Source organism: Mus pahari, chromosome 6 (genome assembly GCF_900095145.1).
Source record: "Mus pahari chromosome 6, PAHARI_EIJ_v1.1, whole genome shotgun sequence".
In the NCBI taxonomy this organism is placed as follows: Eukaryota; Metazoa; Chordata; class Mammalia; order Rodentia; family Muridae; genus Mus; species Mus pahari.
In genome coordinates, this window is record NC_034595.1 from 77,371,922 (window position 1) to 77,396,144 (window position 24,223).

The 24,223-nt window shown below is 52.7% G+C and overlaps 3 protein-coding genes across 3 annotated transcripts in view; 1 reads left to right on the forward strand and 2 right to left on the reverse strand.

The window, feature by feature from the left end:
• Positions 1–6,903, forward strand: part of Col8a2 (collagen type VIII alpha 2 chain) — a 27,590-nt gene extending 20,687 nt beyond the window's left edge. The window contains exons 3-4 of the mRNA XM_021200520.1: positions 2,204–2,400; positions 2,941–6,903. Of these exons, the coding sequence (XP_021056179.1) occupies positions 2,220–2,400; positions 2,941–4,859 (2,100 nt within the window). The 5' untranslated portion in view covers positions 2,204–2,219 and the 3' untranslated portion in view covers positions 4,860–6,903. The remainder of the gene's footprint in view (positions 1–2,203; positions 2,401–2,940) is intronic.
• A 1,562-nt stretch (positions 6,904–8,465) lies between these two features.
• Adprhl2 (ADP-ribosylhydrolase like 2) lies at positions 8,466–14,501 on the reverse strand. The gene is made up of 6 exons (XM_021200276.2): positions 14,244–14,501; positions 10,886–10,982; positions 10,441–10,648; positions 10,177–10,361; positions 9,762–9,862; positions 8,466–9,271 (listed from the first exon to the last, which is right to left on the reverse strand). Exons 1-6 carry the CDS (start codon positions 14,476–14,478, stop codon positions 8,979–8,981), a joined length of 1,119 nt encoding a protein of 372 aa, XP_021055935.1. The 5' UTR covers positions 14,479–14,501; the 3' UTR covers positions 8,466–8,978.
• A 427-nt stretch (positions 14,502–14,928) lies between these two features.
• On the reverse strand, positions 14,929–17,756 carry Tekt2 (tektin 2). The gene is made up of 9 exons (XM_029540190.1): positions 17,601–17,756; positions 17,385–17,510; positions 17,059–17,264; positions 16,382–16,525; positions 16,160–16,274; positions 15,924–16,031; positions 15,629–15,772; positions 15,378–15,457; positions 14,929–15,225 (listed from the first exon to the last, which is right to left on the reverse strand). The coding sequence occupies exons 1-9, from the start codon at positions 17,754–17,756 to the stop codon at positions 15,012–15,014; spliced, it is 1,293 nt and encodes a 430-aa protein (XP_029396050.1). The 3' UTR covers positions 14,929–15,011.
• Positions 17,757–24,223: the final 6,467 nt, after the last annotated feature.

The window sequence follows — 24,223 nt, forward strand, 5'->3', positions numbered from 1 at the left end:
GGAGGAGGAGGAGGAGGAGCAGTCAGGTGTGGTGTCATGCACCTGTAACCCCAGCAGGAAGAATCAGGAAGACTTCAGCAAGCTTGAGGCCAGCCTGGTCTATGTGATTCTGGGCCAAATAGAACTACACAGCAAGACCCTGTCTCAAAAACAAAACCAAAAAGGGAGGGTGGGTTTCAGATTACCTGCAGCTAGGGGAGATGGAGATGAGGTCGGTGCAGATGGGGAGCAGACCTAGCTGGAAGGGCTTGAGCCAAGTGCTAAGATTGGTCCTGAGCCTGGGCAGGGGAGTCATGAGATGGAGCTAAGGAAGGAGGGGAGCAAGCTGGGAGAGATGTGGATGTGGAGCCCGTGAATTGAGACCTCTTCCTGAAGGCATCAGACAGCTGTTTTCATTGGGAAAATGAAAAGAATTTGTGAAATGAGCTGGAGAGATGGCTCAGAGTTTAAGAACACTGGATGCTCTTCCAGAGGTCCTGAGTTCAATTCCCAGCTCCCACATCTGTCTGTAGCTCCAGATCCAGGGGACCTGACACCTTCACACAGACATACATGCAAGCAAAACCCCATGGTGGGGCATAACCATCTATACTGAGAGATCTGGCGTTCTCTTTTGGCATGCAGGCATATGCAGGCAGAATGCTGTAAAAATAATAAGTAAATATTAAAAAAAAAAAGAATGAATTTGTGAAGCTGGGCAGTGGTGGTGCACACCTTTAATCCTATCACTCAGGAAGCAGAGGCAGGCGGATCTCTGTGAGTCTGAGGCCAGCCTGGTCTACAGACTAATTTCCATGACAGCCAGGGCTACACAGAGAAACACACAAACAAACAGGAAACCACTTTCTGTCACCTGCATGGGCTTACAGAGGGTTGTGAGCTGAAACGTGTGTGTTTGGATTGGAACCCGGGTTATCTGGAAGAGCAGTCAGTGCTCTAAATATTCAGCCATCTATCTGCCCAGCCTCTATGTCCAGCTATGCCCAGTTGTTTTTTTTTAAATTATTTCATGTTCATTGGTGTTTTGCCGGCATGTATGTCTGTGTGAAGGTGTCAGGTCCCCTGGACCTGGAGTTACAGACAGATATGAGACAGATTTGGTTGCTGGAAATTGAACCCAGGTCCTCTGGAAGAGAAGCCAGTGCTCTTAACCTCTAAGCCAAGCCCGGTTTTAAAAAGCATTTTTTGGGGGCTGGGCAGTGGTGGCGCACGTCTTTAATCCCAGCACTTGGAAGGCACAGGCAGGCAGATTTCTGAGTTCGAGGCCAGCCTGGTCTACAGAGTGAGTTGCAGGACAGCCAGGGCTACACAGAGAAACCTTACAGGACAGCCCCCAGGCCCCAGTAACCTCGTGATTCTGGGCCCCACTTTTATCTTCTATTTATCCTTCAAGTCCCTGTCTTCCAAAATGCCTTCTGACAGCTGCACGGCCCTTCGAGTCCCAGCTGCCCACAGCCCTTAGCTGAACTCACTAGAGAGGGAGTGTGGGCAAATAGAACAGGGTAATATGTCTATGCAAATGTCCATGGCGTTACATTATCCATAGCATCCCCAGATGAAGGCAAACCTAACTGGGATGCTAGAACAGAATGCATGCTCTCCACACAATGCACTACCTTTAAAAAAAAAAAAAAGCCAGCCGAGCATGGTGGCGCACGCCTTTGATCCCAGCACTCAGGAGGCGGAGGCAGGTGGAAGTAAAGAGTAAAGGTTTCAGGGAGAGGAAGGGAAGGTGGACTGAAGATAAGGCATTGGCTTCTGGAAGTCTGGAGTCCAGATGGACATCAGTGTGATGGGGAATCGCAGGAAGCCAAGTCAAGTCCCAGACCTGCCTCCCCTATATCATCTGGGTGCTGGGGTTGGCAGTGACCCCAATATGTCCGTGTGGAGATGAGAATTTACATCTCTGAAGAGCCCCGGTGGTAGGTGGTAATTGGCAGAAAGCTGGCCTGCACATAGATGGCAGGGCCCTCATCTTAAAAAGGTCTGCTTTGGCAAGGCGTGTGCTGAGGTCAAGCTGCTTCTCAGAACGTTCTATCTGGTCGCCGATCCTCGGCTGGAGGAGACTGGTCAGGTCTGGAAGAGGTTTAGCAGACAGTATGTACAGACCAGTGACTTTGAGGTTTGCTTTTGAATAACAACGGATCTGAGCCCGTGGTCCTGGTGGCTGGTTTAGTGACAGCCTTCCTCTTTCTCCCTGCAGTCCACCCACAGACGCCATGCAGGGGGCTCTGATGCCCCTGCCTTCGCTGCTGTTGTTGCTGTTGGGGTGTGGGCCAAGAGTGTCCTCTGGCGGCGGAGCTGGGGGCGCAGCTGGCTATGCCCCGGTAAAGTATGTGCAGCCCATGCAGAAAGGACCAGTGGGACCGCCTTTCCGAGAGGGCAAAGGCCAGTACTTGGGTGAGAGCCTCCCTAGTCTACCGTATCTAAGACCGCTCCTCCCTTCCCTAAATCCCTCCACACCCTACAGACCACAGCTCCTCAGTGTGCAACTGAGATCTTCCCACCTTCATTTACTCTTCCTTCGACTGGTCCAAGCATTCTCAGCTTTACAGGGTCCGAAACTGGCTGTGGTTGGCTGGTGCAGGTGGTCTTTATAAGGGGGTGGGGCCGGGCAGGAAGGTAAATGAATGGAGCAGCTTGACTGGTCTGTAATGAGGGTTATTGGCGCCGCCTGGTGGTGGGATGGCCATCAGGTCTTGCAGCCATAAATATTAAGTTCCTTGGGCAAGGCCTGGTTGGGAAGTTGGGTACAGGGAGTTCTGGATGTGGACACCTGCAGTGCTCCCAGGATAGCAACCAGACATGTCTAGATTCCAATATGGGGGGACAGCTCTGGGACCTCCACAGTACTCTGCACATTGCCATGGGGGATTGGATAGATGAGGTACCCAGCTTCCATTGTCCAGGTCCCTGACTGTCCCCTTCTCTCTCTTTCAGAAATGCCTCTACCGATGCTGCCAATGGACTTGAAAGGAGAGCCAGGTCCCCCTGGAAAGCCGGGACCCCGGGGTCCCCCTGGGCCTCCTGGCTTCCCAGGAAAACCAGGCACTGGAAAACCTGGGGTCCACGGACAGCCAGGCCCTGCTGGCCCCCCTGGCTTCTCCCGGATGGGCAAAGCTGGCCCCCCAGGGCTCCCAGGCAAGGTTGGACCACCAGGGCAGCCAGGGATACGGGGGGAGCCAGGGATACGAGGGGATCAGGGCCTCCGGGGGCCCCCAGGACCCCCTGGCCTTCCTGGTCCTTCAGGTATTACTGTCCCTGGAAAACCAGGTGCCCAGGGGGCTCCAGGGCCTCCAGGATTTAGGGGGGAGCCAGGACCCCAGGGAGAGCCTGGGCCCCGAGGAGATAGGGGCCTTAAAGGGGATAATGGAGTGGGCCAACCAGGGCTGCCTGGGGCCCCTGGACAGGCAGGTGCCCCTGGGCCCCCTGGGCTGCCCGGTCCAGCTGGCTTGGGCAAACCAGGTTTGGATGGGATACCAGGAGCCCCTGGAGACAAAGGTGATTCTGGCCCCCCTGGGGTTCCAGGTTCTAGGGGAGAGCCAGGAGCTGTGGGCCCAAAAGGCCCTCCTGGGATCGATGGTGTGGGGATACCAGGGGCAGCAGGGGTGCCAGGGCCACAGGGCCCAGTAGGGGCTAAAGGAGAGCCAGGGCTCCGGGGCCCCCCTGGCCTGATAGGCCCTGTTGGCTATGGGATGCCAGGAAAACCAGGACCTAAGGGAGACAGGGGCCCAGTTGGGGCCCCAGGGCTCTTAGGAGACAGAGGTGAGCCAGGAGAGGATGGGGAACCAGGGGAGCAGGGTCCACAAGGACTTGGGGGTCCACCTGGCCTTCCTGGGTCTGCAGGGCTTCCTGGTAGACGTGGGCCCCCTGGGTCAAAGGGAGAGGTGGGACCTGGAGGTCCCCCAGGAGTGCCTGGCATTCGAGGAGACCAAGGGCCTAATGGCCTGGCTGGGAAGCCTGGGCTCCCTGGTGAGAGGGGACTTCCTGGGGCCCATGGACCCCCTGGACCAACTGGGCCTAAGGGTGAGCCAGGTTTTACAGGTCGCCCCGGAGGGCCAGGGGTGGCAGGAGCCCTAGGACAGAAAGGTGACTTGGGGCTTCCTGGGCAGCCTGGCTTGAGGGGTCCTTCTGGAATCCCAGGGCTCCAGGGCCCAGCTGGCCCTATTGGACCTCAGGGTCTGCCAGGCCTGAAGGGTGAACCGGGCCTTCCAGGGCCTCCTGGAGAGGGAAAAGTCGGGGAGCCTGGCTCTGCTGGTCCCACAGGGCCCCCTGGAGTCCCTGGCTCCCCAGGGCTCACAGGTCCTCCTGGGCCCCCTGGTCCCCCTGGGCCTCCTGGTGCTCCCGGAGCCCTGGATGAGACTGGTATCGCAGGCTTGCATCTGCCCAGTGGTGGCGTGGAGGGAGCTGTACTGGGCAAAGGAGACAAGCCGCAGTTTGGGCTCGGTGAGCTGTCAGCCCATGCCACTCCAGCCTTTACCGCCGTGCTCACCTCCCCCTTCCCTGCCTCGGGCATGCCAGTTAGGTTTGACCGGACTCTCTACAACGGCCACAGCGGCTACAACCCAGCCACTGGCATCTTCACCTGCCCCGTGGGAGGGGTCTACTACTTTGCATACCATGTGCATGTCAAGGGCACCAATGTGTGGGTAGCCCTGTACAAGAACAATGTGCCGGCCACCTACACGTACGACGAATACAAGAAGGGCTACCTCGACCAGGCTTCCGGAGGGGCGGTGCTCCAGCTGCGGCCCAATGACCAGGTGTGGGTACAGATGCCCTCAGACCAGGCCAACGGCCTCTACTCCACCGAGTACATCCATTCTTCCTTCTCAGGATTCTTGCTCTGTCCCACATAACCCGTGGGGGGCCCCTGCTGCCCTGGCCTCCTCCTCTTTAGCGATAGAGGGACCTTTCCGGTTACAGAGATCTCCGTCGGAAGGAAAGAACCAAAAAGCTGAACAGGGGCAGCGGCGGCCTTCTTCTTGGCCTGAGAAGACTGACCTGCTTTCTGTAGGCTGAAGTCGTTTCTGGAAGAGGTTGGCCTAATTTCCTTTCCCCCAGGGGCACTGTGGGGGTTGTCCCCCTGTTCTGGACCTGCCTGGTCTGCAGGCAGCACCCCAGAGCACTCAGCCTGGGCCCCCTCGTGAGTCCTGGAAGCTGCTGGGAGAGATGGTTTTCCTGTTGGCCTTCGATGGCATGGAACGAGCCCAGGGCTTCCTGTGTTCCCTGGGTCTCTTCCAGCTCCCCGGGAGCCTCCAGCATCCGCTACGACATTAGGGTCTCTGAGGTTTTTGTTTCCTTTTGGGAGAAAGGAAGAAGGGAATGGGGACCATGGAGGCAGTCCATATGGATAGATGCCTGGAGTGATGTTGTGAGCTCAGACCAGTCCTGGTGGGGACAGTTGTATGGCCCCTTGCTCCTGGCCTCTGGAAGACTCCTGAAGCAGCCATCTGTGGAGATCCGTGAGAGGACATGGATCTGGTGCAAGCTGGTCACTCTTCTGTTTCCCTGGCTTGTCTCCATTGGCTCTGGCTCTTCAGTATGAGGAGGGTGGACAGCCACGGGCTGAGATGGGACTCTGTGTAGTGTCTATGCAGATTGCAGAGCCAACCAGGACTGATGATCAAGCAGACACAATGCCCCTCCCCTCTTTCTTCTCACCTGCTGGGGGTGGGGTGGGATAATTCATGATCAGACTGTTAGGGGAGGCTTGGCAACCCCAAACTAAGTGTCTTCAAGGCAGAGAGCATCTTGCTGGGCCTTCTGAACACAGGCCCACAAGCTTGTGGGTAAAGACTTCTGTTTCTCCTTAATAAGAACCACGCTGTGGGTATTTAGTGTCTACTAGAGGGGCTCATCTGTGGGCACTTCCTCCCTCTCCGCCCTCCGCTTCCAATTTCCTGTTCTAAGCAGTGGAGGGCTCAGGAGGCTAAGGCTCTGAAAGAAAGGATGCCAGCAGGCCCCACTGGAATGAGCTGGCTCTAGAGGCCCTTACCCTCCTCCCTAATCAGGATGCTCCTGCAGGAAACAGGCGGGCTTGCTTCCCAGCTGGGCTCAATGCTGGGGGCTAGGGATGGTGGACAGTCTTGCCTATGTAAGGATGGCTGCTTTCTCTGGTTCATGACTTTTCCCAGCCCTCACCTAGTCAGCCCACTTTACTGACCAAGTGGGAATCTGGGACATCAAATAGCTAATCCATCTTGGGCTCTAATCTGGGCACAGTCAGCTGCCCGTGGGACAGACTGAGGATGAGGGCCTAGCCTCCTCCCTGACTCCCAGCCTGCAACTGCAAAGCAGCCTAGTGGACGGCTCACTTCAGTTTCCAAAGGGGGATCTGCCTGCGACAGCAAGGACAAGTTCTGTCTGGGACTCTGTGTCCCTTTTTTTCTGCCACACCTAAGAGAACCAGCTAGAGACTCGAGTATCCTGTGGAGCCTTTTCAGTCTCCTTTTCCTCTGGGTCAAAGCCACTGATCCAATGGGTTCTGACAGTCAGGAATTAGTCAGCTCCCAGAGGAAGCCCTGAAGGCTGGTTTAGGGCAGAGCTGCCAGACCCCACCCCGAAGCCTTTAGGGAAGGATTCTGAAATGTCTGTGGATTGGAGCTGTAGATGTCACTGACCAGCTTTGACAAACAATGTCAGGCTTTACCTATGACAACTACACTTACCTTGTGCATTTTTGTATTTTGGATCTCTCTCTCTCTTTTTTAAAGATTAAGGTTTTCCACTTGGGATTTCATTTCTAACCCGGTATAGGAAGTTCCTCTCTCCTTAGCACGTATCCCATATCAGGTTCAGGGAAAATGCACCGGGGAATCAGAGAAAAGGGGATTTCTTTTCGAAAAGACAACTACAGTGCTGTTATTGACCACCCCCAATAAAACCTGTTGTAGAAACACATGCTCTGACTCTGGCCTCGATACAGACATGTTTCATGGGCAGCCAGGTGCTTCTCTGGCCCCTTGAGGAATCGTCTCCATTTCAGCTTCTCACTCAGGCTCCTGAGGCCCTTAGAGCACTGCCTGCTCCCTTGTTGCTGCCTCAGTGCCACCAGGCAAACTCGGAGGCAGTCTATGAAACCCAAGAAGGGCAGTGGTTGGAGCCGGATTGAACTTTGCTGGAACATTCCTGTAAGCTCTTAGGAGCGGTGGAGCATGACAGTTGGCTCGGAATCCCAAGGGCCAAGTTACAACATCTGATATAAATTATGAATGAAATTGCGAATCTTTGGTCCTGAAGATGGGCTTGTGTTAGGCCCAGTGCTGAGGACAGGGTAGAGGGCGCTGTGCTGTGCAGAAGTGCCTGTTTACAGCTTGCTATGCACAGGAGCAGCACACTTATGTCCTTGGCTCTGAGGATCTGGGACATCAGATCCCGATAAAAGCCACGTCCTGCTATCTGCTTACCCTGATAGAAGAACCTCAGCTTGGCTGGAAGCCAACTGCCTGACAGGCATGAAACCTCAGGCCATCCACTGAGCTAGCTGCACAAACTTGTCCCTTCACTGAACCTGGAAGGATGCTCAGAGATGATCCTCATGGTTTATGGGAAGGTTATCAACTGTCTTCTTTTGTTGTTTTTTTGAGACAGGGTCTAACTATGTAGCTCTGGCTGTCCTGGAACTTGCTCTGTAGACCAGGATGGCCTTGAACCCAGAAATCTACCTGCCTCTGCCTCACAAGTGCCAGGATTAAAGACATGCACCACTATGTTCAGTTTCAATTGTCCTTTATAATAGATGCTGTTCAAAACTCCCTTCCTGGCCAAGGCTGTTGTGTCTATACAAAGATAGAGATGTGTTTTAGAGGAAATATAGTCAGCTGTGGGGGAGGGGTGCCGCGGCCGGCCCATGCTGAGGCGCCAGCCACAGGACAGTGTAGTATAGTTTATTCAGGGCATGGAGAGGGGAGTTAAGAGGGTAGTAGAGACAGGGCGGGGGTGGGGGAAGAAGGAGAAGAGGAGGAACAGAGGCCAGCCATGAGCATGTGGAGAGAGAGGGTGGAAGGGATGAGAGGATAGGGGGGTAGTAGGAAGGCAAGAGCAAGAGAGTGGAGGGGGCAAGCATACTTGGCTGTTGCCAGGTAACTGAGGGAGGAGCTAAGAGATACAGGAAGCATACTCCCACACTTAGTTCATTGGGATGTACCTGGGATGATACCATTCCTATCAAAGGTGGGTGCGCTGCACCTCCTACAGGGTCCCTATTCCTGATTCAGCCGGGCCTGGGCTGTTTGAGGAAGAACAATCTCTTTCTACCAAATGTCTCCGCAAAGCATTCGTCCACACGCCTGGACAACACCGTGTGACCTCCGACAACAAAAGTGTTCATGCCTACTCTGCCCTTACTGATGGTCCACACCACAGCAGCTACTGTCGTGTGTCCCAGTACTGGAAAGGTGCAGTCCAGGCAAGGAGTTACTACTTAAAGGCAACCCACCAGTGGAGACAGAAACAGGACATGCTGGGATTTATAAAAAACTGTTTATTGCTGTGACCTCCACCAGAAGCTGCCAAGGAGCCCACTGCAGTGCGGGGCAGGGCCAGGCAGCCAGTGGATGGGCTGAATGCCAGTCAACTGCTGCTGGCCCTGCCCACTCAGCACTAGGCTGTCACACTGGCTAGAACCCAAGCGGGAGATAGGATCCTCCCATAGGTCATTCCGCTTTCCCAAGTTCCTTGTCCTGGATGAGAAAGAGTGGCATCCATACCCCTCCAAAGCAAGACCTGCTCTGGCCCCTCATATTTCTGAGGACCCTGGGTGTCATACAGCCCTGCAGCAAGCCAGAGCTACAGCCCCAAGAAGGCACCAGCTCCTCTCTGTTCCACAGGTTGTCCCAAGATTCCCGCCTCAAGGGTACCTTTAGCCTGCCCTCTAGGAATGCAGGGCAGGCAAGGCAACCCAAGGGAACTATGGCGTCCAATCCGAGTTGTCCTTGGTCCCGATGGGCCTGACAAGGACACTGAAGCTGTGGCCCTTACGAGCTCTCTTGGAAGACTCGGTGCAGGTTCTGGGCCAGGACGTCTGTTTCCTCAAAGCCTTCACAACTTTGCTGCCAGCTCTCTGGCACCTGTTCCATCCCATAGTAAGCTCCAGCAATGGCCCCAGCCATGGTGGCTATGGTGTCCGTGTCCCCACCAAGTGAGATGGAGTAGATGAGAGTCCTCTGGAGACTGTTGAAGGTGGAGGGGATCTCAGGGTCAGGCTCCATGCAGCGCAGGAAGCAGTAGATGGCAGTGGGTACAGATTCAAAGGCGGCAATGCCATTCCCTGTGGGAAAGCGGGGCACAGGAACTTGACCTTGCTTCCTGCCAAGAGCCGGCACTCTCAGCTTTGCACAGGGCCATGCCTGAGACCGCAGGCTCTATTGTGAGACTGCTTGGGACCCACCAAGCCTGCTGGTGGCTGGGCAAGGTCCCGCTTAGTCCTGCGCTCAGCTTTGATTCTTGCCCTCTCTCTCCCAGGGCTGTTGAAAGGCAGGTCACTGTGCTCAGCTTTGATTCTTGCCCTCTCTCTCCCAGGGCTGTTGAAAGGCAGGTCACTGTGAAGGACTCCACACAGTGCCCAGGGCACAGGTACCAGGCAAATTTACATCCATAACCACACTAGAGGACAAACTGGCTGCCAGCTGCATTTTCTGGGAATACTGGTCGTCAAGGCTGTAGGCACCATGTTCACAGCCTGGCCAGGGGCCCTACAAAGAGGAGCTCTACTGTCCCAGCAGCCCTCTTTGCCCCACGGTCAGCCGGGGTCCACTCACCTAGCTCGGACACCACTTCCTCTCGGCTCACCACATCCTGGTCCAGCAGCTCTCCGACCTTCTTCAGCCTGCTGGAGTACGGACGCTCCTCCATACCCAACCTGGGGTTTGGGAAGCAATTTCAAAAAGGTCAGAGTGAACAGGCAGACACAGGCAGGGGGATTGAACTCGGAAGAGGAACTGGGGACATCAGGTCCCATCCAGGCGCATGCGCCTTAATGGTGTTGGGAGAGGTGTTCTGTTGTTTGAGACACTGAGGGGCCATGAATCTTTTGAGGCAAAGGGGCCTCTTCTAACCACTCCATAAAGTTCCCAGTGAAGAGCGGAAGGCTGGGCTTTGCGGCAGTGCCAGACACCCACCCCTGCTCTGTTTGTATTCTGACTTGCCTCGGACCTTGCTCTGGCCTATACTCACTCCTTGGCATCCAAGACTGACTGGGCATCACCTTCCAGTTCCTCCATGTGGCCGAGAAGCTGCTCGAGGAAGTGATCACTGGATGATACACCCTGCAGAGCGAGGTGCACAGCCAGGGCCTGCAGGATGGCACCGTTGTAGCCCAGGGAAGAGGCGTGGGTCAGCTGGGCTGAGAGCCGGGCAAACTACAGAGAGGAGGAACCACTGTCACATCTCTACAGGCAGAGTTGGGAGAGGGGACTCTGTGACCAGCCTGCCCAGTACCTTCTGTACGTCCTGGACACTGCTATAGGCCAGCGGGATGCCTGCTACCCGCATGGCACCCCCATTGCCGTAGGAACCCTTCCCGTTGAACTGGGCCCGGGCAGGCTCATAGACATCACGGCACTTGGGATTCAGGAGTTTCTTGAAGACAGTGATGACCCCAGCCCCATACCCTCTGTCAGGGTCCTTCTTGTATTCCTGGGCAAACCTGGTGAAGGGGGAAGGGAGGGAGATGAGAGTTTCGAAAGTGCCTCTCGGGGCTAGAAGCAAAGGCTGGGCTGGGTTGGAGGGCGCTAGGTGCCGAGGGAGCCTGTACCAACAGTGTTGTCCCATGTTTAGCTTGGGGAGCAGGTGTTTAGCCAAGGAAAGGGTCCTGCTGAGGGCATACAGGTACCGCTCCTCTCCTGAGGCCTGTCTTCTCTCATGCCAGGGTTATGTGTCTTACCTGTGAGCCATGTCCACCTCGTCGAAGGCCTCCTTGGCCAGCAGGGACTGTACCAGGGCTCTGGTCATGGCGGTATCATCTGTGTAGTACAGTGTCTCTGCAAGGAAGAGGGTGGAGGGGTGAGCGGGTGAGCGCAACCCACAGGGCTGCGGTGAGTGGGATGAATGCTTGTTCCTCTTGGTGGTCCAGCAGTTGACCTCTACGATGACCTCACTGTGACCTCTTACCCCTTCCTTCTGCAAGCTGAAGTCTTCAAACCTCAGCCTTGGAACTTTGGCAACTGTCTCTTACAAGGCAGTCATGGGCACTCTGCTGATTTCTTTTCTTAAAGATTTATTTATTATTATACTGTATACACTGTAGCTATCTTTAGATACACCAGAAGAGGGCATCAGATCTCATTACAGATGGTTGTGAGCCACCATGTAGTTGCTGGGATTGGAACTCAGGACCTTTGGAAGAGCAGTCAGTGTTCTTTTTTTTTTTTCCAAGACAGGGTTTCTCTGTATAGTTCTGGCTGATCTGGAACTCATGCTGTAGATCAGGCTGGCCTTGAATTCAGAAATCCACCTGCCTCTGCCTCCCAAGTGCTGGGATTAAAGGCGTGTGCCACCACTGCCCGGTACAGTCAGTGTTCTTAACCGATGAGCTATCTCTCCAGCCCTGATTTCTGAAGGGAAACTTTCCACTCCCCTGCTCCCTCACTCCTCAGCATCTTCGCCTGCTTGGGCTGTACGCTTCCCACTTTGTGTGGCTTTATGCACTGCTACAAATTCTTAAGTAGGACATTGCCGCCTTCTCTTCAGTTCATTCGATCTGTACACAAATCTCTCCCAGCTTGCTCCCTTCCTTCCTTCCCATCTTCTATCTCATGGCTCCCCTACCCAGGCTCAGGACCAATCAATCCTAGCACTTGGCTCAAGCCCTTCCAGCTAGGTCTGCTCCCCACCCTTACCCACCTCATCTTCATCTCCCCTAGCTGCAGATATTCTGGAATTCCCCTCCTCAATTTGTATTTGGGTAGGTATGTCTGCCTTCATGCTCGTCTGTGCACCACATACATGCCTGGTGCTCAGATGGCTGTGAGCTGCCACATGGCTGCTGGGAATTGAACCTGGATCCTCTGGAAGAGCAGACAGTGCTCTTAACAGCTTAATTATCTCTGCAGCCCCTTTTGTTTTGTTTTCGAGACAGGGAGGGTCTTACTGTCAGTAGTTCTATTTCATCCAGGCCTGTACGGACCAGGCTGACCTCAAACTTGCTGAGATCTTCCCACCTCTTTCTTGTAAGTGCTGGAGTGCTGGGGGGGTCACATGTGTGTGACACCACACTCATAATCTGGTACTTTTCTTTTTTTTCCCCAGAGTTTCTCTGTATAGTCCTGGCTGTCCTGGAACTCACTCTGCAGACCAGGCTGGCCTCGAACTCAGAAATGTACCTGCCGCTGCCTCTCTAGTGCTGGGATTAAAGGAGTATGCCACTGGTGCACTTGGCCCTATTCTGGTACTTCTTTTCGTTGTTGTTGTTGTTGTTGTTTTTCCGAGATAGGGTTTCTCTGTATAGTCCTGGCTGTCCTGGAACACACTCTGTAGACCAGGCTGGCCTTGAACTCAGAAATCCGCCTGTCTCTGCCTCCCAAGTGCTGGGATTAAAGGCGTGCGCCACCACCGCCCAGCTATTCTGGTACTTCTAATATGCCACACTCAAAGAGGCTACTAACCTGCTAGGACAGGACCTTTGCTTCACTGAGAGAAGACAGTTACAGAGAATGGACTTTCCTAATGAGTGCCTCCCAGATCCTTCAAATAGCCAGTCCATTCCCTCTTTGTTGCTCAAACTCCATTTTCCCTCTATGAAGGTGTCCCACCTTCATAGCTGTAAACACATTCCTAGTCTCTGCCTGCCTGGTCACAGGCAAGGGCCACCCCCACTCACTGGGGTTAGGTGTTGCTCTCTGCCCTCTCTCTACATGCTCAGCACACGTCTGTGGGTGAGGGGGCACTGTCTGTCCTCCTTCCGTTTGCTTTGAACCCTGGTCTCCCTGAGGGAGCTGTTGTTTAGTCCTAGCTGGAGGACTGACCTCTGCCTAGTTAGATGGCAACTCTAAGGCATCCATCTCTTATTGCCAGTTCCTTATTTAGGGCTGGGCTCCAGACTCAAGTTGCAAAGTTCGTAGAGTTGGAGCAAAAGGAGAACCTTTTTTTTTTTTTTTTTTTTTTTAATTTTTGAAAGATTTATTTATTATTCGTAAGTACACTGTAGCTGTCTTCAGACACTCCAGAAGAGGGCATCAGATATCATTACAGATGGTTGTGAGCCACCATGTGGTTGCTGGGATTTGAACTCAGGACCTCTAAAAGAGCAGTCAGTGCTCTTAACCGCACCCCCCCCCCTCTTTTGCAGAGCTACTGGGACTATACTGTAGGAAAAGGACTGCCAAAGTGAGCCACCCCCAAAGGGAAACTCAAGGCCAAGAGGAACCAAGCAGGCTAGTTAGGAGCTGGGTTGAGCTCTCGGTCTTAGCACTGCTGAAGGCCAGAACTTCCTTTGGACCGTCAGTTCTTTTCACTCGGACCCTCTTAAAATGTGTTTCCGGCAGCCACAGGGTCCCAACTACCAACCAACCTAAAACACACCTTTTTTTTTTTTTTTTTTTTTTAAATTTCATCTTACCAAACCATAATGAAATAAAATGGTCCCCTTTGTCTTATCTCTGCTTCCTTTAACACCCGCTTCCCGACCTACTCGACATGGTTTTCTGGGTCCAGACTACCTTGACTTTTCTGTAACACACCAGTGTCTCCGTCTTGAAATTCTTTCCTCTGGTTTTGTTACCGTCCTACCTGCTCCTCGGCACACCCACTGTCCTTCCTCGCTCCTTCCCCTACCTCTAACCGCCTCTTAACTCGTGGAGTCCCCTGGGGTTCTGACGACGGCCCCCTTCTACTATGTTACATGCTCTTCAAGAAGAACCAAGTCTTCTGCTGACATCTAACCTGGAATCTGAGGACAAGCAGCCTTTGCAAGCGAAAGGAAGGGACATGTCTTAACAGGCTGGGGACAGGCCCCCGCCGACGCCCACGTCGGGCCAGGAGTTTGAGAAAGCTGGCCACGACGGAACTGGCCACGCGGGATCTGGCCCTAGCCAAGGCTTTCGGCGAGGCCTGCGCTCTGACTGTGGTCATGGCTGGAGACCTACAACCACGGGAGAGCTGGAGAAACCCGACCCGGTCCAGGGGCCTTCAGCCTCGTGACTTCGCGGGAGCCTCCACCCCGGCAGCCTCGTCCGCGCGCGCGCCCCCGAATCTCCGTCTCCCTCGCCCGGGGGTGGGGACCCGATCGCTGGTGCCCCGCCCACCTGTCCGCGCGCTGCCCGGCGTGCCCGGGTCCGGCTCCAGGCTCTCGACGTGACTCAGGACTGATGTCAGGCTGACGGTATCGTGTGCCTCGTAGACAGCGCCCACGCAATCTCCCAGCAGCGCGCCCGCCAGGCAGCCTCGGAAGCGCGAGAGGGAGCGGGCCGCACCAGCTCCGCCACCGCCCGCCGCCGTCATCGCTGCCGCTGCTGCCGCCGCTGCTGCCGCCGCCGCCATCCGCGCGCGGACTAGTCGCCACTTCCGGCGCCGATGCTGCCGCCTCCTTGGGCGTCTCTCCCCGCGGCCCTGCAGCGCCCCCTTGTGGCCCGGAGTCTCAGCCTACGTCCGCCCCACAGCGCCACCCAGCGGCTGGGAGTCTCAGCGCCCCGCAAGTACTCGCACGCTTCGCTTTGGCGCTCCCTACCTTCCCATTTGTAAATGGCACCACAAATGCGGCGGAGGACTTTAGGGACTTTAGGGAGGACCCTTTGAAAAGCAAGAATGAACAAGAATGTTGCCCACTCAAAGCCACTGCTGCCTGAGGGCGAGCACCTGTATCTTTACACCCGTATTCCTTCTGGAGTCGCTTTGGACTCGACCCCTACGAAGTCTAGGCGACTCCATCCCTCAAGTGAACTGTCTCACTCGGTCAGCCACCCTCATGGGTAGCAGAGAAGAGCCTGGCTTGAGAACTCCATTTTTATTATTTTACGGTCCCCTCACTACTTCCCCCTACCCCCAATCTTGCGTCTTCCCTCAGCCACCAAAGCCTAGGTTAGCTCCAGCTGGCAGATTTTGAGTGGACTCAGTGTGCGGTTTGTCGTTCGCGTGAAGGTGTCCACCTGGGGCACAAATTTCTCAGCCGGCACCGTCAGCTTGCGCCGGGTGTCCATACACTTGGTGTCCAAGAGCAGGGTGTTGGCCTTGCACGCAATATCAGCCTGTATCCGGGCCAGGTGCTTGAGCAGGGCATCCAAAGCATCCCTGTAACGGAAGGCATCCGGAGCTCAGAGCCCTACATCAGGCTGCAGGGGCCAGGCCATCTCACCAGCATAAAGCCCAGAGGGACCAGCAGACACTTCGGCCCCAGGGTTGAGCAGTGCCTCCCATCCTTCCCGTCCACTCTCTAAACCTACTGTGTTTGGGCCAGCTTCTGCTTCATGGTATTGATGGTTGCCTCCAACTGGTGCACTTCATCAACGAGGCCATACTGTGTCTGGAGGCAGAGGGGCAGGATGGGGTTTTTTCAGTTCAGCCACGTGACCCTTCAGGGGGCCACATAGCTGCCTTGGGCCAGAATGCTTGTTCCACAAGAAACGTGTGCAGAGGGGGTAATACTGAGGACTCCTTAGCAGACAGGGGTGGTCCCCACCGGGGCCCCTTGTACCTGGTCCCGGCAGAGTTCCACATTGGGCCGGTAGGTTCTGGACTCCAGCCGGGTATGTGCGAGCTTCAAGTTCATCATCTTTCTACGCAGGTCCTCCTCCAGGCGACGAATGTCTCCCTGCAGCTCGGCTATCTCTTCTAAGGTCTGTGGCAGACATTACTGTTCTCCACCAGCAAGACTCACACTAGGGCTCCCAACTGGTAGCTTCAGGGCAGGGTTCCTTGTGCCCTGCCTCACAGCAGGGAGGGAATAAGGTGGGGCGGAGGAGGGGCATTAGGGGGGTGGTGGCACTCACATTTTTCTCTTGCCACTTGAGCTCACTGTAAAAACTCTCCATTTCCCGAAGCCGCTTCCTGAAGGTAAATTCTGTCGCAACCCTCTGAGCGTCCAGTTCATTGTTGGTCTGCATGAGGAGGGTGAGCCAGGTCAGAAGAGGGCGTCATGGCCTTGTGAGACTGCTGTTTTAAGTCAGGGGAAGGGTTAACATGTCGTCAGTGTGGAAAGAAAGACAGGTGAGCTGGGCTTAGTCACCTGAGCAATAGCTAGGGCGATGGCTTCCCTCAACTCTATGGCCGCTTTCATTTCAGCATCTGCCCGGTTCTTGTTGAATCGAGTAAAGTCATCCCACTGCTGCAGTGTGGTGGAGCTGTGGAGGCAAGGAAACAACGGGGTCACTGGGACACACAAGGAAACAATGGGGTCACAGGGACACACAAGGCACACAGAAAGGACTGACTGAAACCCTGGTCTTACTCTTTGGGGACACGTGTGGGGTTGACTTTCAGAGAGATGTTTGGGGAAGTGAGGTTGAGAGAGAGGCAGCCCCTGTCGATTTCCAGTGTCTCCATTTTGTCCCGGTGGTCCGAGTTGAGTTGCTGCCGAATTTCCTGCAGGAGACTGGGGAAGGAGACAGCACTGGGGCCATGGCCCCCAGGGACCAAGACTGGGCCTCATTGGACTGCAAGGATACTGAAGGTTTGTGGTGTGTGTGTGTGTGTGTGTGTGTGTGTGTGTGAGAGAGAGAGAGAGAGAGAGAGAGAGAGAGAGAGAGAGAGAGAGAGAGAGAGAGANGAGAGAGAGAGAGAGAGAGAGAGAGAGAGAGAGAGAGAGAGAGAGAGGATGATGATGATGCATGTGCTGCTGCATCTAAGACAGAACAGCCTCATGTCTCTCAGAGTGTCCCTCAGTCACAGGTATGTGACTTCACATGCACGCACAAACATTTACAATAAGGGGCCGAGAGCAATGGCAGAACTTTCAGCCGTGGAACAAAGGCTGCCTAGGTTCCTGACAACGAGTAGGGCTTGGAGAGTAAGTCCTAAATGACCAGCATCTCCTGCCAGAAGGCTGGGAGGGACAGAACGTCTCATCCAGCAAGCCCCATTATGCCCCGGGTGCGTGTGAGTGTGCTCCGGCCGCCCCTGCCTCACCAGAGGTGCTGGAAGGCCTGGCTGATCTTCTCCTGCAGGACCTTCTTGGTGGCTTCAATGACTTCCACCTCTTTCAGCAGCTCTTCCTCCACAGGGTCCCTCACCACATCAATGTCTCGCCGGCTCTCTCGCAGAGTCAGGCACTCGATGGCCACATCCAGGGGCAGGTTCTTAGCCTGCAGGCTTTGCTCCGCAGACTCTTTGGCCTAGAAAGGAAGAGCACGGGGATTGGTGGGGCCACGCTCCGGGAGAGCACGCCCATCAAATGGGGTAGGAGGGGTAGGCCTAGCCATCGGAGCCTGCCGATGCCCAGCCCGGCTCCCTGCCTGTGTCAAGCTATCGATCTCAGCGTCTAAATCTGTCAGACACTTGTCCAGCATCTCCTTCCATCGGTTGACAGTGTCGATCCTCTCCGCCAGGCGGGTCCTATTGTCATGTTCATCCCAAACAGTCTGGAAGAGACAGAACCAAATAAACTGGATGTCTGTGGTTAAGGGCTCTCCCCTGGCCCAGGGACCTTAGCGGGGGGGGGGGGCACACACCTGATTGTTGGTCTCGTTGCGAAGGATCCGGGCCTCCTGGCGGATTTGGTGGGAAGCATCTCGCTGCCGCTCTGCATTGGTGGACAACAGGTAGCTGTTGGTGCGCCAGTCGGAGAGCTGGTAGCGTTCGCTGGGCTTGAAACTTAGTGTAGCCATAGCGAAGGAGCCAAAGGTCTGAAACCCTTAGGCCCTGTTCCAGATCGCCACCTGCAGAAGGATAGAAAACCCGCCTTTTCTGGACCCCCTCTCCCCAAGCCTGGCCTCTTGGTTCTAAGCCCTTTCCCACAGAGTCTGCTGGAAAGGTTTCCAACTCAGCCCCCCTCCAACTCACTTCCTGTGAGGTGTTAGCAATCACGCTATATTTCCTCAGTTGTCTGTCTTCAGGCACAAAACCCTGGAGCAGATGCAAGGATGCTTGTAAAGGAAAGGATAAAGTGTGTGTGTGTGTGTGTGTGAGAGAGAGAGAGAGAGAGAGAGAGAGAGAGAGAGAGAGAGAGAGNGAGAGAGAGAGAGAGAGAGAGAGAGAGAGAGACAGAGAGACAGAGACAGAGACAGAGACAGAGACAGAGACAGAGACAGAGACAGAGACAGAGAGAGAGAGAGACTACTAAAGGGATGGCAGGGAACATACCCCTTAATCCAGTTTCCACCCCTACTTCCAACAACCACCCTTTCCCAGGCTGTGGGCCAGGCCCACGGGGGATCCGGGAGAAGCCTTGTTTCCTTTCCAGGGTGGACTGGGCGGCACACCCAGGTTTTAACCAGCTATCTGGGTAGGGAGGGAGGCTGGGTCCCTTGCCCCGCCTGGTATGGAGGAGGGCTGGCCGCCGGGTAGGAGGAGCTGGAGTCAGAATTTAGTGTCCAGCAGTATCCTTTCCGTGCACAGGCTCCGACTTTGTGGTTTCAGTCAATACCCGGGACTGAAAACTGGGTTAGGAGGTCTGCCGCGGCTGCTCCTCTCGCCCGCATCCCCTCACCTGGTCTCCCCTCTCGCCCTCAGTGTCCAGGTCTGAGAACTCCTGTTGTTTGCGGCTCTGGTTGCCGAGCAACCGCCCCCTCCTCGCGTGGTCACCTGCGCCCCTGCGCTGTCACCTGGGCCCCAGCTTAGCCAGGCAACCGCGCAGCTGCGGATCTAGGAACTGAACATTTTAGTTTTGATCAACGGTTTACACTGACAAGATTTTAAAAGTCTGGATAGTTCATAGGAACAGTAAAGGCTTCGTTCTCAGGCTCGCTTTCTTTCCGGGGTCTCCTTCCAGAAATAGGTGGTGTAACAAAAAGTATATCTTGGACACACATCTCAAACATATATATATTCCTTTGATTTTGTTTCGCCCAACAATTTTACCACTGTTTGAAGTCATACAAAAAACTATTCCTTTTATGGACAACATAAGCCTGGAAAAGAAAACGGGTTGATCTCAGTGACTCAGTGATCTCAGTGACTGTGGCTTGGACTCAGTGGGCCTCGCTTGCTGAGCCTGGCACGTCACCTCAGCAAAAACTGAGTGTGGTGGTTGGTGAACAGTTGTAATCCCAGCGCCATGGAGGCAGGGACCGGCAGACAGCATCTGTTATTCCTTCCAATGTAAAGTAGTGTAAAAATAGAGGTGTATGGACTTGGCAGGCAAGTGGAGGGTGGGGCTGCCTTCTAAGAAGTGGGAGGTGCCTGCTTGCAGGGGATCCATCCTGCTTGCTAGTTTCGAAGCCCAGGAAAAATAGAACAGATTTAAAAAACAAAAACAAACAAACAACAACAACAAAAAACCCAGATTTCCCCACTATGTAGCCCAGGCTGGCCTCAACCCAAATCCTCCTTCAGAGGCCTTCTGAGAGCCGATATTACAGGTGTGAGGTACCACAGGCTCTTTTGCAGACTCTGATATTCAGCTCATAAATGGGACAGGAACAGGAGTTGTTTGTTTGTTTATAGGCAATTTGTGTATCCCTGACTGTCCTGGAACTCACTCTATAGACCAGGCTGGCCTCAAACTCACAGAGAGCCACCTGCCTCTGTCTCACAAGTGCTGGGATTAAAATCCTGCGCCATCACCACCCAGCTGTGAGTAGGTTTTTTTGTTTTTAATGATTTTTTAAAAAGGTTTATTTATTTATTTTATGTGAGTACACTGTCGCTGTCTTCAGACACCAGAAGAGGGCATCTGATCCTACTACAGATGGTTGTGAGCCACTATGTGGTTGCTGGGAATTGAACTCAGGACCTCTGGAAGAACAGTCAGTGCTCTTAACCACTGAGCCATCTCTCTAGCATCACAATAGGAGTTTGTGATGGAGCTCTTTTACAAGTATTACAAAAGACAGACAAATTAATTGCTGGAGGAAATGATGGATCTTTAAATTAATTGGTTAATTATTTTGGGGGGCACTAGGGACTGAACCTAGGGCTTCATAAAATCAGAGCATGTATTCCACTACTGAGCTATGTGCCCAGCCTTAACTTTGAGCTTGCTTATTTGGAAAGGTGTTATGGTAGAAATTAAAAAAAAAAACCACATACGATGGCGCTGGGGAGGCTTCAGCAAAAACCCATGAATGGTGAGGTAGCCCTGCTTTTCACAGCTCCTGGGGTTCCCACACATCCTGCCCAAGGGAAGAAACTGTCGCCAGAATTCAGTCAACTGATGGGTTGGCCAGGAAGAAAGGAGTGAGAGGGATTACTGAGAGACTGGAAGTGTATCTCAGTCGCCTTAACAGGCACACATAAATGACATGTTTGAACGTTAGAAGAATGGGTGATATTCTGTTCTGTCACTTTGTGTTAGCAACGCCAGGCAACTGGTATCATTCCTGTGATGTTCGCCACTTTCAGTGAGCTCAGCTCCTGTGTGGTGTGTGAACACGCCGCCAGAGATTTTTCCAACGTTGGCGAGTTCCTGGCACATGCTTGCCCATTCAGCAGCCAGCTCTTTATTTGTTATGGTTGAGTCTAATGAAAGCACTGAGGTCTTGTGAATTCCTTTAGTTGCAAAATTCTCCCACTTTTCTGCTGGAAGGGGATTTCACACCAGATGGCACCAGGAAAGGAGATCAGAATAAAAAGAAAGAGCTGAGCCGAATGGTCATCCAGGGACAACAAATGTCAACATGGCTTTACGTTGGGATCTCCTCAGTAGGTTTGTGTACTGATGTGGGATAGGAAATTTATTTTGTGTGATGGTTTTGTTTCTTTATTTTGGAGTCAAGGTAGTCCTGTGATCTCAGGCCGGCCTCCTCCTGCCTCCTGTACATTGTGATCTCCTTTGAAAGACTTGACACGCAGTACATTGGGAAATGTAGAAGATAGCACACTCCTGAGGACTGAGCATGCTCAATCATCGCACCAGCTGATGGGACGATGACTATGCCCGTCTAGAAAGGCTCTATCTTATTGCTGACAGCTACAGAGCACGCAGCTCTTCCCAGGGGATTTGGTAATAGACAGGCCAATTTAGCATTGACACTTGAGGATGGAGCAGTGGTGGGTGTGCTTTTGTTCTTTAGCAGAACTGCTGCTGGACAGTGATCTTACAGGATTTAGAGTTCCTAAAGCCAGATGGTTATCCATTAATGATCTTTTAGGATTTTTTTGCGGGGGTGGGGGTGGTTCAGGATGTCAGATCTCCCTTGCTAGCACCAGAGATTTGACTCAGATCCTGTTCTTCAGCCCAGTGGGTCTGCAGCTTGTGTCTGTGGTTTTTACCGACCCTGACTGTCCAGGAGCTATCTGGATTGTGCAGGATCCTAGAGACAGACCACAAAAGCAGGAAATCTGAAACCTGCAAGTCAAAGCATGCAGAACACCTACACATATACATTTCTTTATTTTGATTGATAGTTCTGGGTTATATAAGCCTCCCTCACCCCACACATATTCCTTCCCCTGAGGCATCTGGTTTTAATTTTATGTATGCCTAATTTTGCATACTAATTAGGGGATTTCCCCCTCAGAATTTACTTCCAGGACACAGTTTGCCTTACTGCCTATCTACCTACAACCAGGTATAGGCTAGATGAGCTGGCTTAATCCGTATCCTCATATGTTTAGGAATATTTTTGAATAAGGCTGACCATTGAAAGGTCACTGGTGTTTGTTAGAGACAGAGAAACTCATTCCTTTTTGGGGGTGGGTCTTTGTGCAAACAGTTTGATGCAGGTGTGGTCCTAGGTTGTCAAGTGCATCACTGGGGGAAGGGCGTGTGTACAGCTGTGGCCCAAACCAAGTGGAATCCCAGGTGGCTAGGATATTCCCTATGCCTGTCTGCCTTATTTATCACCATGCCTGCTTTATGTAGGGTCAGGGGTCACCCAGATCTTTATGCTTGATAGACAGGTTCTCAGCCTGAGAATGCATTTTTTTTTTTTTTTTTTTGGTTTTCAAGACAGGGTTTCTCTGTGTAGCCCTGGCTGTCCTGGAACTCACTCTGTAGCAATCAGGCTGGCATTGAACTCACAAAAGATCTGCCTGCTTCTGCCTGGGATTAAAGGAATATGCTACTACCACCCGGGGAAGACTGCATAATTTTTATGAGTACACTGTAGTTGTCATCGGACACACCAGAAGAGGGCATCGGATCCCATTACAGACGGTTATGGGTCACCATGTGGTTGCTGGGAATTGAACTCAGGACCTTTGGAAAATCAGTCAGTGCTCTTAACCACTGAGCCATCTCTCCAGCGAGAATGCATAATTTTTAAAGTGATTGATATTTAATCAAAAGAAATGGGACCAAGGGATGCAATTCTGTGGTAGAGTGCTTACTTAGATATACATGAAGCTCTCTACAGTACTTTAGTAATAGTTCAGCTGATGTTCTCTGATAGAAAAATAATGTCTCAATGAGTGTTGCCCATAGCTAGCCACTGACCACGGCTGTGTTAAATGTCTGTAGAGGACGTTGTGCGTTGCTTACATAGCCAGGAGAGGTCAGTTGTACCACTGTTTCCTAGAAGTTCTTTCTTCAGAGTAGTATCGCCTAGAGGCAAATAGAGTGTTACTTAGCATTACATCTCTTTCCTGTGGCACACTCTACTCTGTACCTTGATGGTGATGGATATTATGAAAACCTTGTTTTTACTTTCAAAGATTTATTATTTCTATTTTTTGTGTGTCTCTGTGTGTGTTTGATACATGAATACAGGGGCACGAGGAATACAGAAGAGGATGTTAGAGCCCCTGGAGCTGGAGTTACAGGTACTCGTAAGCCACCTGATATGGGAGCCGAGGACCAAACTTGGTTTCTCTGAAAGAGCAGTAAGTGCTCTGAACTGCTGAGCTATCTCCCCAGCCTGCCTGGGATTTTTTTTTCTTTTAATTTTAAAATCAAGACAAAATCTTTATTATCACTTAATACGTCATTAAAAAAGAGATATAAAGAATGGATTAGAGTTGTAAAAATAAATGACTAGTTTGTATACTCTGTTTACAGGTGGTTATGGGAGGTTCCCACATCCAGCACACTTCAGCCTGGTCAAGTGGCTCTGTGCAGACACACCACTGGACATACTTCTTGAAGCCCTCGGGGAAGCAGGGGCAGATCTTCCAGGAGGTGTGTCTGTGCTCAGCACTTGGAGGAGCTGGTGTGTGAGTGGGGATCCCTGGATATTGCAGGAACACCTAGAATCTGTGCTAAAAAGAGGTGTGGCTGGATATTAAAAACTGAGTGTTAACTACTCTCTGGAAAAATACCACCAACAATGGCAAGGTGTAAATGTTAGGACTGCGCTCCATTCTTGTTTGTCCCTTGTAGATGATCAGGGTTCCCTTCTATTCTGAACAATTTACTAACTTGCTTCCCACATTGCAGCCAAGCTTTAAGCTGAGGTTTGCTGGTAAGCTCTGCTCTGCTTGTTGGAGACTGATGTCTTTGGAGGATTGAGAACTGTGATTCTGAAATGTTTTCCAAGTCTCATTAGATTTGTCTGATACTGCCTAGCCCTGAGGTTGCAGTCGGGTGACGGGAGCTCTTCAGGTTATTCGGAGGTTTCATTTAAGAGTGTCAGTAACTGGGGGCTGGAGACATGGCTCAGTAGGTAAAAGTACTGCTCTTCAAGAGGACAGGGGTTCAGTTCCCAGCACCCACATGGTAGTTCACAACTGTAATTCCAGTTGTAGGGGACCTGACATTCCTCACACAGGCAGAAACACGGATGCAAATAAAAATAAATCATTTAAAAATTTACAAAAAAGTGTCAGTGATGTAGGGGACAGAGATAGGAGGTTCATTCCTGTCACCCTCAATAGCCAGAATTCTCAAATCTTCAGGAACTTTGACTGGCAGGGCACTATAAACAAAGTTAACAGTCTTGTTTGAGATTTCCAGAAGTGTCTGGGGAAAGGAATGAGGCCAGTCATATACATTCAGGTCTTGAGGCTGGAGTCACCACTATTTTTGCATAAAGGGCTGTTGTGTTAGCAATGGTCACAGTAAATGTGCTGGAATTCTCTCCCTCCTTCTCTCCCTTTTTCCAGACAGGGTTTCTTTATATAACCTTGGCTGTCCTAGAATTAGCACTGTAGACCAGGGTGGCCTTGAACTCAAGAAATCCACCTACCTCTCTGCCTCCCAAGTGCTGAGATTAAAGGCATGTGCTGCCACTGCCTGACAGAATTCTTTTTTTTTTTT